This window comes from Acanthopagrus latus, chromosome 12 (genome assembly GCF_904848185.1).
Source record: "Acanthopagrus latus isolate v.2019 chromosome 12, fAcaLat1.1, whole genome shotgun sequence".
NCBI lineage: Eukaryota > Metazoa > Chordata > Actinopteri > Spariformes > Sparidae > Acanthopagrus > Acanthopagrus latus.
In genome coordinates, this window is record NC_051050.1 from 20,887,557 (window position 1) to 20,902,250 (window position 14,694).

At 44.4% G+C, this 14,694-nt stretch overlaps 1 protein-coding gene across 1 annotated transcript in view; it reads right to left on the minus strand.

Moving 5' to 3' along the window:
• The window catches only part of LOC119029989 (netrin receptor UNC5D-like), a 187,991-nt gene that overhangs the window by 10,023 nt on the left and 163,274 nt on the right, over positions 1-14,694 (minus strand). The window contains exons 13-17 of the mRNA XM_037117275.1: positions 13,869-14,081; positions 12,980-13,064; positions 7,311-7,482; positions 4,138-4,368; positions 583-732 (exon numbers count right to left, since the gene is read on the minus strand). Coding sequence (XP_036973170.1) covers positions 583-732; positions 4,138-4,368; positions 7,311-7,482; positions 12,980-13,064; positions 13,869-14,081 — 851 coding nt within the window. The remainder of the gene's footprint in view (positions 1-582; positions 733-4,137; positions 4,369-7,310; positions 7,483-12,979; positions 13,065-13,868; positions 14,082-14,694) is intronic.

The following is a 14,694-nucleotide window of genomic DNA, read 5'->3' on the forward strand; positions in this document are numbered from 1 at the left end:
TCTTCCCCTCAGGAACCTCATATAGTGGCTCTTCCCTCTCTAAGAAAGCCTTGTTGGTATTCTGGAGGCGCTACGGTGGGCTAATACGGCTAATAGGATGTCACTGGCGGGATGAACATCACAGGGCAGAGCAGAACATGCAGTATGTAGACCCCTAGGAAGATAACTATGAGATGCATGTGTGTGTGTGTGTGCGCCTGCCTGGAAGTCATAATTAATATCATAAGGGTGTGTGTGCGGGTGAGATAGCCAGCTGTAGTGATCGCCTACTGTGCCCTTGCTGCCGTCCTTTGGCTTTGATGTGACCAAGTGAGAAAGAGGGAGAAACTGGTAGAGGAGGGGGTTTCTAATGGAGGAACAGAGGAAGCTGAGGAGATGAAAGTGCACAGCTACGTCCCAGATCTGTGACCCTGATGAAGTTTAAATTACAAGCCAAGATGCACAAAGTGAAGCTGATTTCCTTAAGCTAATTGACACACACACACACACACACACACACACACACACACACACACACACACACACACACACACACACACACACACACACACACACACACACACACTACTATCAAATGCCTACCTGGCAGGTGGTGAAAGGCTTGATGCTCCAGAGTAACTGTGGGACGTCCTGGATGGACACCTGGAGGCTGAAGGTGTTCCCCCGGAACAGCATCATTTTAGGCTCCTCCAGCAGCCGCCCGCCCCTGCTGCGCTCGCCCACTGCCACCTCCTGATAAGGAGAGGTGTGGGTTTGTTTGGTCAGGGAGTGAGACGAGGGTCAGGGAAGCAGAGAAAAGAAGGCAGATATTTTTTTTTATGGCTGATAGACTCCATGTATCAAGTCTGGACTCAGGCAGAACACACAGCTTTTAGCGGACAACAAAATACTTCTGCTGACGAAACTGTATCCTCACACGGGGCACCAATACATACATGTACATATAGAACCTCATTGTACTGGGATATGCAATGTAACTAAATACATTTACTCAACTGCTTTACTTAGTATGGTGTTGGAGTACTCCAACATTAACTGAGAACGAAAACATTGAAACAATTAAGAACAACCAAGTTTCAGAATTCCTGACACTCACCACACAAATACAATTAATATCTAAAATCAAACAAAACAGCAACAAATTCAGATACACACCGCAGGCTTTTAGTTTTGGAAGTCTCGACTTTAATCTGTCAGGGCTCTTTGCAAATTTGAGGAATAACTGTGACCATGATGTAAATCAAAAACACAAGCTGACTGGCGCACTGTGTGTGTTTTTAAGCTTTCAAACTGCATCCAGATTGATTGGCCCCTAAAAAGGTGAAAAGCTCAAGAGCAGCCCCTCGAGAGCCGCTGCTGCTCACAACACTGAACCACACACAAAATGCATCAAACAGACACACTTCACGAGTCCAGAGCCCAAAAAAATCAGATGAGGCGATGCGGCCTGGACTGTAAGACAAACACATTGGTTGTACACAACGACGAGACATAAACAGAGAGCGAAACAAAAGTCTTTCGTCAATATTATGTGTTGTGGCTTCCTGCTTTGTGATATTGTAATTCTTTCCACATCGACGGAGAACAATAACATCTGTGTGTTTGTATGTACTTGCATGTTTACATTTTCTGTATCTTGGGAATACAGGGGCGGGCGGGGTTGCGAGTCCTGTCTGCTCGGTGCTTATCCGCTCAGTCACACAGCGTGGAGAGCGAGGGAATGCAAAACATGCACGCTGTCACAAACCTGATCAATTCCTGCTGCAAGCTCACCGGGGAAATTAATTGTCGTATGAAGCGCACACAAAAGCCAACAAAAAGAGAACAAATGAACAAATAACCATGTCTGACTGATGGAGAGGTGGAGTGAATTGGCTCTTGGCACCTACAGCCGATTTTTTCTTTGTTCGCATGCAGTTCTGCCTCTCGAATTAAGCTAAAAAAAAAAAAAAAGGCTATAAGGGACGACTGTCATCGCCACTTCAGAATAAGCGCGTGTGCGTGAAGTTGAGCAACAAATTACAATTGCAAAAAAAAGTATTTTTTGGCTGCAGGGTGCTTGAACAAAAAAAATTGGTGTGTTTGTGTTTTTTGAGTGAGCCCACACACTGCAAGGACAAGGGCAAACTTTTCACAAAGAGCCATTCAACAGCACATCGACGAGCCAGCGCCGCAATCTGAGAAGGTGGTCTCCTTTTAAAGCGCGCTCAAACACTTGTCATGTGGAATGCAATGCTGAAACACATTTAATTAACAGAGAGCAAATTGAATTACGCAAAGAAAGGGCAGAGAAGCAACCTTGGAGCATCTGTTGTCTTTGTAATTAAAAGTCCCTCTTTGTCTCCTAGTCATCAAGCATCTCCCAGTGGCAATGTTACCGAACAGGCAGAGATCTTCAGTGGAGCACAAGAAAAAAAACAAAAAAAAACAACACAGTTCTTCCAGGCTCAACCACGAGCCGAACCGCCAAGCCTGAGCAATTAAAACCTCTTATATCATATTATATATTCCAGCTCTCTCGGAGGCTGTATGGATGGCAATTTAAGCCTGTTGGCCTTTCAAGCGTTTTGTCCACCACTTTCAGACTGAAGTGTCTCAACAGCCAGTGCATGAAGTGGGCTGGTGCTCGCAAGTTCACCACACCGGCGCTTCTACATTTTACTCTTTGGCCTTCCGTGACGTTTTTTCTTGCACACCAGCACTTCTCACGAGTTGCCGGTACTCTGCTCAGGTGGAGGGCCCCGCTGGTCGCTGACATTTTTATGTTTTGCCTGCCGGCTTTTCTCTCTCCATGCTTGAAGTACTTTGTCGACCCACTAAAAGCAGCACACGTGTCACAACAGAGCTGTACTGGCCATTGGGAACATACGAGGGAATTCCTGGTGCTCCTGATGGCCTGACAGTCCTGATGGAGGCTCTGTGAGATGCTTTTACCTCCTCCTCACCCATCCTTCCCTGAACAGCAACATGTGAGTAAGGAGCGTACTGGAACTTGCTTATTTTTTTTCCCAACTACAAGCACCGTCATCAACTATAATATGTCACTGTACTACAGAATGTGTAGTTACTGGTTCCTCTACGACAAAAGTCAGAAAGTGAACATATGCTGGTGACAACATACACTGTGGTTTTGATGAAGATGTCAGGACAAATACTGGATGGATTTTGTACAGACATTCATGTCCAGCTCAAGGTGAATCGTTGTAACATTGACAAGCTCTTAAGTTTTTAATCTTACACGATGATTAGACTCTTTTTTTCCCAATTTGACTTCATCAGATTATTTGGTTTCTGACCAAATTCTTTTAAAACGAATGGAAGTCCCATCAGCCTCAGCAGTGCGTTATGCTAATGTTAGCATAACATTGTGGTGACAACCATTGACTGTATATAAAAATGGACGACATGCCAAAACATCTTGTTTGCCTCCAATATAGCTAAAGCCCACCACCTCCATGATAGTACAAATCTAGTACAATCATTCTCTAGCTGCAAATCACCAGAGCAAGATGAGGATATTTGAGAGAAACAGTGAGAGAAAGTGGAGAAGCATCGTCCATCTTTGTATACTGTATGTCAGTGGTGACAACAGTATACACGACCTGTTAAACATCAGCATGGTAGCATTGACGGAGCCATTTTTGTGCTTTTCTCCTTTCATATCCACTGTTTTTACAAAACTTTCAGGTCACACTTCATATTAACCATCATTGTTAAATGGTACATTAACAGCTATTTACACTTCAGTTCGGCATGAATGTTCAGCTAACATTATTATCATGGCTAACTTACATATCATTGAATAACTATGCTTTCCTTGAGAATATAATAGAGACACTAAAAGACGCTTTTAAAAACACAAACCTAATCCCTGAGAAACAGTGCACAGGTGCACAGCTTGTTTCTTTGAGTTTGAGTTCTTTTACATCTTGTGCTGTAGTCGTATTATGCAGCACTACTCACCAACTTTTCCCTCCACATAGATGAGGCAGTTTGAGGATCAGGGACATGGATAAACCCAGGATATACATTATTCATTTTCTCAAAGAAGATTTCTCTCGGTATAATAAGAAGTGAGTTTCTGTCTCAGCCTCTCGTCTTTGACAAAGTGGGAACAGATTGTTTCTTCACTCGTACCTGAAATGCATGGGGCGTGTCGTCCACACAGTAGACCCTGAGGGTGAAGCCCAGAGAGTTGCTGGTATCCGGACTACCAAACACGGCCAGCCTCAGCCGCTTGGCTGCCTCCTGGTTCAGCGGCTCCCCCACCAGAGAGTAGCGGCCCGGATGCTCCAACAACACGTGGCACCGCTGGGCCTCCAGCAGACAGTAGCAGGACGTGCTCTCCTCGTCCACTGACATCACTTCCTTTGAAGGGGAGGAGACAGAAGAGATTCAGTTCAGGTGCATTAAGTTCATTTCAGGGTTAATCATCGCAGCTCAAAACTAAACGGCTGTCTTTCTGATTATTCTCGGATTTGAGGATACAGCACGCAACATTACACAGCGGAGCTGAGCACGCTGAATCATGATTATTAACAAATCAATTACTGCCAAGACTTTGTTTGCAGAGGGAGAAAGAGGCTTTAACTTTACCATCAAACTGAGAGCTGAACAGTGCTCAGGCTGTGCCTGTCTGAGTTATGCTACTTTACCATTCTATCTATTATTTATTAGCTTATTACCTGCAAAATAGACTGAAAGGGAAAACAGAGTTATGTAACAAGCCATGAGAGGCATAACTCCAGCATTTTAAATGTGAGGAGCGACCGTACGCTACGCAGGATTTTATTAAGACACCTCGCAGACAGTAAACGGGAAAACTTTGGATCAGGAACTGTGCAAAACTGAACGAGGGCCAAATGAATAATCACACGGCTCACAAAACAGATGGGGATACAGTAACACTGACAAAACGGATGAGCGGGGTGCAGTTGTATCTGATGGCCAATTGCTCGTCATCTTGTGTTCAATCCACCCTAAATCACCTTTGGAACATAACGGTGACCCACGGGTCACCTCTGCATATGGCCTGGCTGAGGCATTATCAGGCCATGCGAGGTAATTTAGTGGCCCACAGATTCCTGAACCTGCCCCATTAGCACTGCAGCGGACGTGAAGGATCTCCATGACATAGCTCATCCCCGCCAGGCAGCCGGGAGAGAAATGATGGAGTCGAACTCCGGCGGTACAAAAGTGCAAGCTTTAATGGGAATGGCACTGAGAGGCAGACGGAGCGAGAGAGGAAGACGGAGGGGGAGAAAGACCTCCATCTCCCATTATATCGCTAATTCCAGAGATTAGGGTTTGAGTGAGCATCCTTCCTAAGATAAAGGGCTCATTATTTCCCAGTGACAGAGACGGGTCACCGCGTTACATTCTCCTAGAGAATATCTCCTCTTCTTTCTCTGAACCTGTCTGTGTCGTCCTGTCTGCCTCCTCCTCCTCGTCCTCCTCCTCCTCTGACTCACTCTCTCTTATTCTCTCCTTTCCGATGGCATATAGCTCCTATCAGTGATGGGTCTTTTGATAGCTCCCTTTTGTGCAACACGGCTGCTGGCAAATTACATCTGTGTAAATGTCACACGGAGTGAAAAGACCAGGCAGGGACAGAGCCACCGGCGCTCCAAGGTCACGCAAACCCGGTAGCTCTGGGGGTCACTCCGCCTGGATGAGGTCCCCAAAGCTTTTTGATGAGGTTAGTTAAACATTAAAAGAGCATCTAAGAAATGTCTCCTCTGCCGACAAGGCACCAAAGAATGGATAGAGGCTGTTTGGATTGAAGTCAGATGTCTGAACAAGCCTCCGTGAGACAGTGAAGTGGCTCAACAGGGCAAAGAGTTGAAGGACTTCTCAGAGGTGTTATTTTAGTGAAAGAGCGAGGTGTGAGAAAGAATTCTCACAGTGGCAATCACAGCCACAGCACTTTACTGTATTTATGGCAATAAAGTCTTGAATCTTTTAGAACAGCAACACTCAGTTTCATTTGTTTTTGACCGCATGCTGAGGTATCAAACTGGAATGGGATCATTAAAATTTTAGAAGTTTTCTTTTCTTTTTATTAAAGATCTCCACACTTTTTGAAGGCACACTGAAAATACGTATGTGTTTGACATGTTTCATGCAGGAAAAAAGTGGATTTACCACACTAATGCACTTAGAATGGAAACTATTCCCTCTCGGTGAGTAAAAATTCCAGAAAATATGAACATGCAAATCTTTTCCATTTCAAATTTTAATAGCTGAACTTAAAATTTCTCCTCCTTCACTGTCCAAGTTGCAGTCCGAGACAAAAACAAAACGTTATGATGACCCAGCTTTCATATCTGGAGATGGAGAGGATGGTGGTGGGGTTGAAGGCGAGAAGGATGCCGTGCTGTTCATTGCATTTCAAAGCTGTATTTAACATTTGTAACCATGAAACCAAGATATACTTTTGGCAACGGACCACATTGTTTCAACATGTAACATGCAACAAAACCTGTGAGACCTCTGGACAAAACTGTATATGTTTACAGGAAGTTGAGACATTGTTTTGTGCTATTAATGCATATCATGATATTATTCAAAATTATGCATTAACAATAATATTTGAGGAGGGCGACTCTCTGCTCCTGGACCCCTAATGCCCCCATGTAGTTCAGTCATACTGACCCCAAAATGATCATTAACATGATACATATTGCCGTAAGTCTTTATTCACAACTTTTATCTGCAAGAGTTCCTGTTTGAGCACATTGAACCTTATATTATCACAGTGACATGACGAAAACATAACATGTATTTGTTTATGTAAGAAACAGATTAGCCTAATAAATAACAAAAACAAACAAACAAACAGATGCAGTGTATACAAACACTGTGTTTTCTCCCCTTTTAATTCAAACTGTGCTTCTGTTCAAAATTTATGAACAGCTGTACAGCCGATTTCACAGAGCAACGCTTTATAAAATACCATTATCATTAAAGTGACAAAGGAAATAAACGTGTCAATGACTAATAGCCGTCATTTGCATTCCGTCTGACGTTTCTTTTGGATGTATGTCAGCATGAGGTAGAGCTCGAAAAAGCTGAAATTTATGCAGAATGACGAATCCGAGCTGGCAACCCTGAAATCGGCTCTGTGCTCGCATGGCCACACTGCGGGATGGAAATTTTCATCAGAGTAGATGTAGCATGTTTTATCAGCGCATATTGATATTCTGCTGAAAACTGTGTGTTTGCTCTGGTTAAGATTCTGCATCGATGTAGCAGCAGAGAATTCGGGAGCCTGATAATTACAGCTAAAGCTTAAAAGAATAATGGCTCACCTCCCACTTGTTGTCCTGCGTTTGCCTCTTTAGCCGAATGGTCCAATTATCAGCAGCAACCTCCGCGCAGTGGGCTATGGTCATGGCTATGGGACAGGACAGGTCAAGGCCTGGCGGGCCGTACGTGACTGCAGGGCTCAAAAAGATCTCTGCCTCCTCCTCGGACACAGTGCTGCAAAAACAGTACATGCGCATATTAAAGCAACACTTGATGATGAAAGTAACTTATTTTTTCTTTGCATTTTGAAAGTTTTTAAGACAGTATGAGGCCATGAACTACTCATGAATCACTGCTTAAGCAAGTATTCAGATAGCAGAGTGTGACCCTTTGCCTATGAACAAAGTGAACTGCAATCCTTGGACACTCATAATGAATCAATCCCTGACTAGCTGACACACAGACACACAGATAGAGGAAGATTAAAGCACCAAGACTAATGGACAGTGGGGCTGGGGAGGACAGGCTTTAGCACACAGCGTGTAAGCTCCGTGGGTCGATGGAGCTTATGAAGCCTGCTCTGGCCGTCCTGGTGACAGATTAGCTGGGCCAAGCTGCTCTTGGCCAGGGGCCCAATCTTGGCTGGAAGCCCTGAAGACTGAGAGCAATCAATGGGACCACCATCAGTCATGCAGTTGGCCCGGCTGGACACCTCACATATACAGGACACGATATTGGTGCTGTTGTCACTGGAGCAGCATGGATATTTCTCAGCATCATTAATACAGCTGCGGCAGGGGACAAACCCCTGACACGCAGGCACAGATGCATCACAAATGTGCGAAGTGTGCACAGGCCCACACGTGTTTGTGCATGCAAATACAGGAAACACCAACAGAGCGAGAGTCAGCTAGACATGTGGAGTGTCATTTTTGTAGGTTACACCTCATAAACACACACAAACACTTTACCGTAACACTACATATATGCATAAAACAAGTCAATAGCTGCGCCCCTCGACTCGATACTGCACATTCTAAACCGGTTTTCAGGATGTACTCTGCTCACACCGGAGAAGTGACAAAATCAACAAAGCTGCAGAGGCATTCAAAAGTTGCAGTCAACTGAATCAATCAGCACCTTTCTGCATTATTTCCTGTTAGTACACATTAAGAAAAATTGACTTTTCCTTGCCACCTGGCCCCAAGAAATTCACTAGAATCTTCTGATGTTACCAGCCAAGTGCATATTTAACCACCATTGGACTGGTGCTGATTTTATTCCCTGTTGGTACATAATGTAAAAGTCCATTGATTTCTTTAAATACAAAAACACTGTGCTAATAGGGTTTGATTATTTTGAATTATTTTTATCGGTATTTTTCAGTACTCCCATAGACCTGTAAACATATCTTAATGAGTAACTTTGGTGGAGCTGCTTTTGAACAGGTATCCCATTAATCACCTAATCGTTCAGCTGAGACAGTTACTGTAGCACACGGTGCGTTTCTAGTAGCATTTTAGCATTTAATTGGGACACGGCTACCAGCTGTGAAAATGGGGGTACTCTCCAAATTTTACTTGAGAGGTCGTCAGCAACAACTAGAATTATTTTTGAAATCTTCTTATGAAGAAACAGCACTCCTGCCGGGCAGGAATCTTCTGGTGGTTTCCAACGCTGCAAAAAATTACCTGTGAGCAGCGTGATAGCTGTTTTATGTATGAGGCGGGGGTGGAAAGGTGAGGTGTGATATGTGAGCGAATGTGCGCGCTGAGAGGGGAAGCGTTTCCGCGCGGGGCGATGTGCGGCTGAGGTTGTTTGTCTGCTGTTATTTTAACAGTTTTTCTGGTGCCGAGTGTTCTGCAAAAACTTTCCTTCATTATGCCATGTTACCAATCAACACTAAAAAATTAAAAGAGGTTATGATCCCGCTGTCTAAAAATAAGAATCATGCTTCCAGACAGCACAGTGGCCCTGCAGCTGCACTCTTGTGCTAATCAGCCCCAGGCTCGGAGGAAACCAAGGTTACCTGCTGCTGAGACTATGGTAATTAGCCAGATTGCCTGTGAGCAAAGATTAAAGATGGTTATTTAGCATCTCTGATTGTGGTTGTGAGAACAAAAGAGATATCACTCCAGGATGATGGTTTATCTTTAGATGGTAGACTGCGGTTATTAGTTAGTGAACACAGCACACCTCCTTCAGTCCTCCAGACAACAGCATCCATTAGACACTGTTTTTTTTTACTTTCCTCACACCACAATTAAAATAACATTTGGACAACACCTCATTAGTGTGTGACAGTCTGTTTTTCAAACCTCTCACAGTGGTACAACATGTGACATTTGTGCATTAAATTCTCTAAAATCTAAAAATCTGCATTATTTATTTTGTCAAGTTGTGCACTTAAATCATCCAAAATGTTTCCAACAGTGTTGGAACAACAAGAAAAATAAATCTGTAAATCTTATTCACGGTAACACTGCTTTTTTTCATTTGGTTGCCTGTCACTATAACTACCAGGGGAAACAACAGATGAAGTGTCAGAGGGTGAAGAGGGAGGCTGGCGAACATGACTAAGCGCACCGTGAATAAAACCTCAGTTCGTGACCTCGTCCGTGAACATCCCTGCTTGAGACAGATGTCTATTTTGCTGGCAGCGGTGTTTTTTTTTTTTTTTTCAAACAATGAAGACAGCAACTCCCACGATCCCATGCTACTTCACAACATGGTGCTTGCTCTGATTGAGAGACCCCTACCTGTAGAGGTTATATACTGTAGTTTTAATAGAATCAAAGCCGCAGAGCTGCACGTTTGAGTCGGAATGACTTGGAACAAAACAAAGAACAAAGGTCTTGAGGAGTCTGACCATACAGTCAAATGTCAATGTCAGTGGAGGTGAATGGAATTTAATTTGCGGTTCTCACAGAGCAAACCCTCTTCAATCAAACACCGTCTCTGTTAATCTCTGGATACGACCCACAGAACACAATGTGAACGGCTTTAACAGCTTGAGTTTATTGCTAACTTGCCAAATTTAATACTTAACATCACTCAACTCTCAGTAGCTGCTGTTAGCATGGTATGCTAGGCAGGTAGCAAATATAAAGAGGTACTGGAGGCAGTTTATCAGATTTTGTGCATCTCCCTTCGGAGCCACACCTTTAGTCCCCAAGAGACTTTGATGCATAGAGTGATGTTAGTTCACCTTTAATATTTTGCTCAATAGATGCTTTATTCCTTTATTACACATAATACGGTTTTATATGTTTTCCAACTTTAGTTACCTAACCTTAAATTTGTACAGCCACTAGAGGTCTCTCTGTCAAAACAAACAAGGACATGCTTTGATGAAATTGTGAAGCAGCGTGGCATCATGGGAGTTGTTGTTTTCACTGTTCAAATATATGACCGATGAAAAAATATCTTCGTGACTCAGGCAGAAAGGTTTCACAGACCAGGTAATGTTATGTACACGTTTTAAGTCACATTCACCGACACTGGAAGTTGAAACGACCAAATGACATATATCATTAACTTGAACACAATTTTCTCTGTTTGTAAGCGTTAGCATAACTGGTTGTCGAAAAAGCATTCTATATCACATCTTTAATGCTACACTGGGTGTTATGACATGGTGTTATGCATAATATAACAGGTGTCACTGCAGGTGTCATTAGGAGAATTAACACCCAGCTATGTAGCTCTGATTTAATTTGTATTAATTATTTGACTTTTGTTTCATTCTCACTCTCATTGCTCTCGGCAGTGTCATTTTCAAGTGCTTTTTCAGCAGAAAAGCTCTAAAACAAGCCGACTGCACACCACCTGCACGGCAGCAAACAGCAGACAGGGAGAATTGGTGACTGGCTGGGGAACATAGCGGAGCATTTAGCAGCTTAAGATATTTCCCTCAGGAGTAAGAGGAGATGAACATTTGTTAAGCGGCCGGTGATGCGACTCCAATAATGCTAATGTTGCTGTGTGTGCGCTGATGTGTAAATCAGCAGTTGTTTGCTTACACATTAGCCACAAACATCTCGATGAGGCGATCATAAGGCGGCGCTGGGTTTACGGCTTGTGCAAACGGCCCCTGAAGCGGCAGAGGTAAATGAAGGCAGGTTTGAGCTAACGTTTACGAAAAGGCTCAGTGAAGTATTGGTACTTGATGAAGTTGGAGTGCACACAACACAGCGCATGTAAGAAGACATCAAAGAACAACCACCGACCAAAATCACAACCAGAAGAAGCCTATTTTGAGGCAGGTGTGACTGACACCACTGAGTTACAGTAGCCTCGATAATATGCTTAAAAACTCAAACTCGTGAGAGTCGCATCGTACCCGCCGTATCTTGTCGCACGCTCTGATTCTGCCCTTGGACTACCCGCCGTCCCCCCCGCTGAGCCGGAGAAGATCCTGTACAAAACAACCTCGTAAAAAGCCCGGAGGATGAACGGAAAAAGCTCTCGCGAACACCTGAAACCGAGCCAGAGCTGATCGATTCACATTCTTTGCGGGGGAAAGCATCGTCTTATGTAGATGGCCGAGGTTTGAATGGGAAGAAAGGATCCAATTTCTCCCGTGGACTCTGCGGCTGTCAGAAGATAGGCTTTGACTGACAGCTCAGCGGTGCACGGCTCCTGCAGCTTCTTAAACGACAGCCAGAGAAGTAAACAGCATCAGGCTTATCAGAGCAAAGCAGGAGGCTGGAGGGCAGCAGCTTGGCTGAATTGGGGGAGAGTTTGGGTAGGGGAGGGTATAACCAGCCCTCTAACTGAGCTCTGAGCCATAACCTATACAGTGACCTCTGATCTGAATCTCTAACCAGATGACCCTGGGGACTTGACGGTGGGGGGATTGGAGGCGGAGCGAGTTGACGGTTGAATTTCAGATGTCCGTAAATGTCACTTTTGATTCTCCGTCGGATGTAGAAATCGAATTTCATCGAGAGGCGCAGGCGGTTGGCCGTCTTGTAAAGGTGATATCTTGCTAGCAGGGTTTCACACATACGCTGACACATTGATACCGTCTGCTATAAATCAGGAAACGTGTCCAGAAACTGACTCCCGTCTGTCAGGGAGCTTTTGAGGCTCTGTTGCAAAGAAGTCAAAGGTATTAGACTCCTTTTTTTTTTTCCAAACGGTTCTTATCTATCACGCCATTTTTCTCCCTCAAGTAATAGCTTTGTGAAAAATCTTGACGGCAAAATCACAGAAATAAGCTGCTTGCGGGCAGCAGTCGTCTAAACTTTGTGGCATATCACGTCGCAGTGAACTAAAAACCGAATCAATATCGCCTATCATCATGACTGCACAATTTTCACCACTCTCACCAGTCACGATGGAGGGAGATAATGTCACAGTGATGTCTACAAACACAAAACAGGCTAGCAGCGTCGAGGAGTGTCTCTTTTCTCTGCTGAGACAGTTGCTTAAGGCAGTAATGCAATCTGTCTGCAGCTGCCAACGCGTTTGTGACACATATGTCCTCCCCTGCAGTTGCTGCAAGATGAGCGAGGATCCCATGCTGGGTGGGAATCTGCCTGCGTCAGGGCGGCACGTGGTTGCGTACGGCACATGTGATGAAACCGTGTGCATGTTTGTTCTGCAAAGGGAGAGGAGGAGACGACGTGGCAGGAAGAGGTGACGAGAGATGTGGCGCGACGGGCTGAGAGATTAAAAGAGGGCAGCCTTAGAAGCAGACTGCGCCGGCTCGCTGGGAGTCCCTCACCTGCTGTCCTCCTGGTTGATGATCATGTACATCTCCCAGGTAGTGTCTTCTGCGATCCCCCCGTGAGGCACCAACAGACTGATACCTGCGGAGGTATATGCAGAACTAGATCAGCACACAGCCAGACATGGACGCACACACACACACAAAAAAAACAAAACGCACACACCAGCCGGGCTGTCGGGTGTCGTTACTAAAGGTGACAGCCAGAAAGGTGACGGCCCCGAGTAAAAAAGGTGACTGAAGCAAGTCCCCAAGGCCCTTGTGAATCAATGCTGCCAGCAGTGTCTTTGTCACAGGCACACACACAAACAGGCTGTCTTTATCTTAGACACACATACTAAATATTCCACTGAATGATAAACAATTACTGCCAATTTACACTGCAGTAGATAAAGCCCCTCGAGGGACAGGATGATGAATGTAGGCCATGGGAGAGAGCTGCCTGAATAATGTGGTAGACTGAGCATCACAGGTTTACATTACGTTACACGAGTCAACATTTTCTCTCTTCTTTAAGTTCATCATACTTTTTGAATTCATTTCTAAATAAATGTAAAAAATAATCTGCAGTCACTATAGAAAGAGAACATTTCTGGGGCTGAGTTTGTCAGGACACAGCCGTTGGTTAAAAATACAAATGCATTCTGACTTCATCGCTTCAGCGAATAACATATTCAAGCTCATGTTGCTTCGCCGATCGATGCCATTTCCACATTTTTGATGCAGACCAAACACTTGACAAGGTCAAACACTGCGTCGTTGTTTCAAATTGCGGCAGGCTACAGATTTTTTAACTTGTCTTTGATTTCTAGTTTTGAGTTGGAGGAACTTCGGCAGACACACACAGAAACACATCGAATGAACATTTTCTCCGCCTCAGACTGACCTGTGTTAGGCACCACCAGCCTCCCTCCAGCATGACCAAACACCGCAGTTGCCTTGTGGAGAGGCCTGCTGGGAGTCAAAGAGACCTGCGGAGTGAAGAGGTTTTTGCCTCTTCGGCCCAGCGTCGTCCCCACCGCTCTGTAGTCGGGAGCCAGGCCCCTTGGAAATGTCTGAGGGTGGGACATGACATGGTACTCTGCCCTCTCTGCCACCCCTGGAGATGCAATTGAAAGGTCTTTGTTGCAGTCAAAACAAACTCTGATCATCAATATTAGAGCAAGAGAAAAAAAAGACAGGGGTCTTACATCACTGTAAACTCAGTTTTTTAAACTCCCAACAGCAATTTACACACATGTAACAGTGAGAAGGTAGTTTTCTTTTCCAGATATCTATAAATACAGTATGGTGTCAAGGCAGACTTGCATTTCTATTTTCTATTTTGTTGACAGGAAACAAACCTCAGTCCACCATGTGAAAGTCATGCGTATACCTCAACCCATCCCACCCCAACCTGTCCTCTGTTTACCGGTACTGACATACTTAATTTACATCATTAAAATTACTTATTTAGCTGGAACGAAACCTAACCGACTGTTTCACGGCATGAATTACATTACCTCATGTACATAAGCTCCATTCTCATTGTGTTGTCAGGTACAGACATCCCTCCTCCTCAAAATTGACATTTTCGCTGAAAACCATCCCCCCCAACAGCAGTTGTCAAATCCTCGTTAAGCACCAAAACTAGACTCGGCCAGCCTGTCAAACTTTGGATTTTTCTCCACACAAACTGAAGCAGTGTTCAGGAAGAGTACAACTCTGGATTT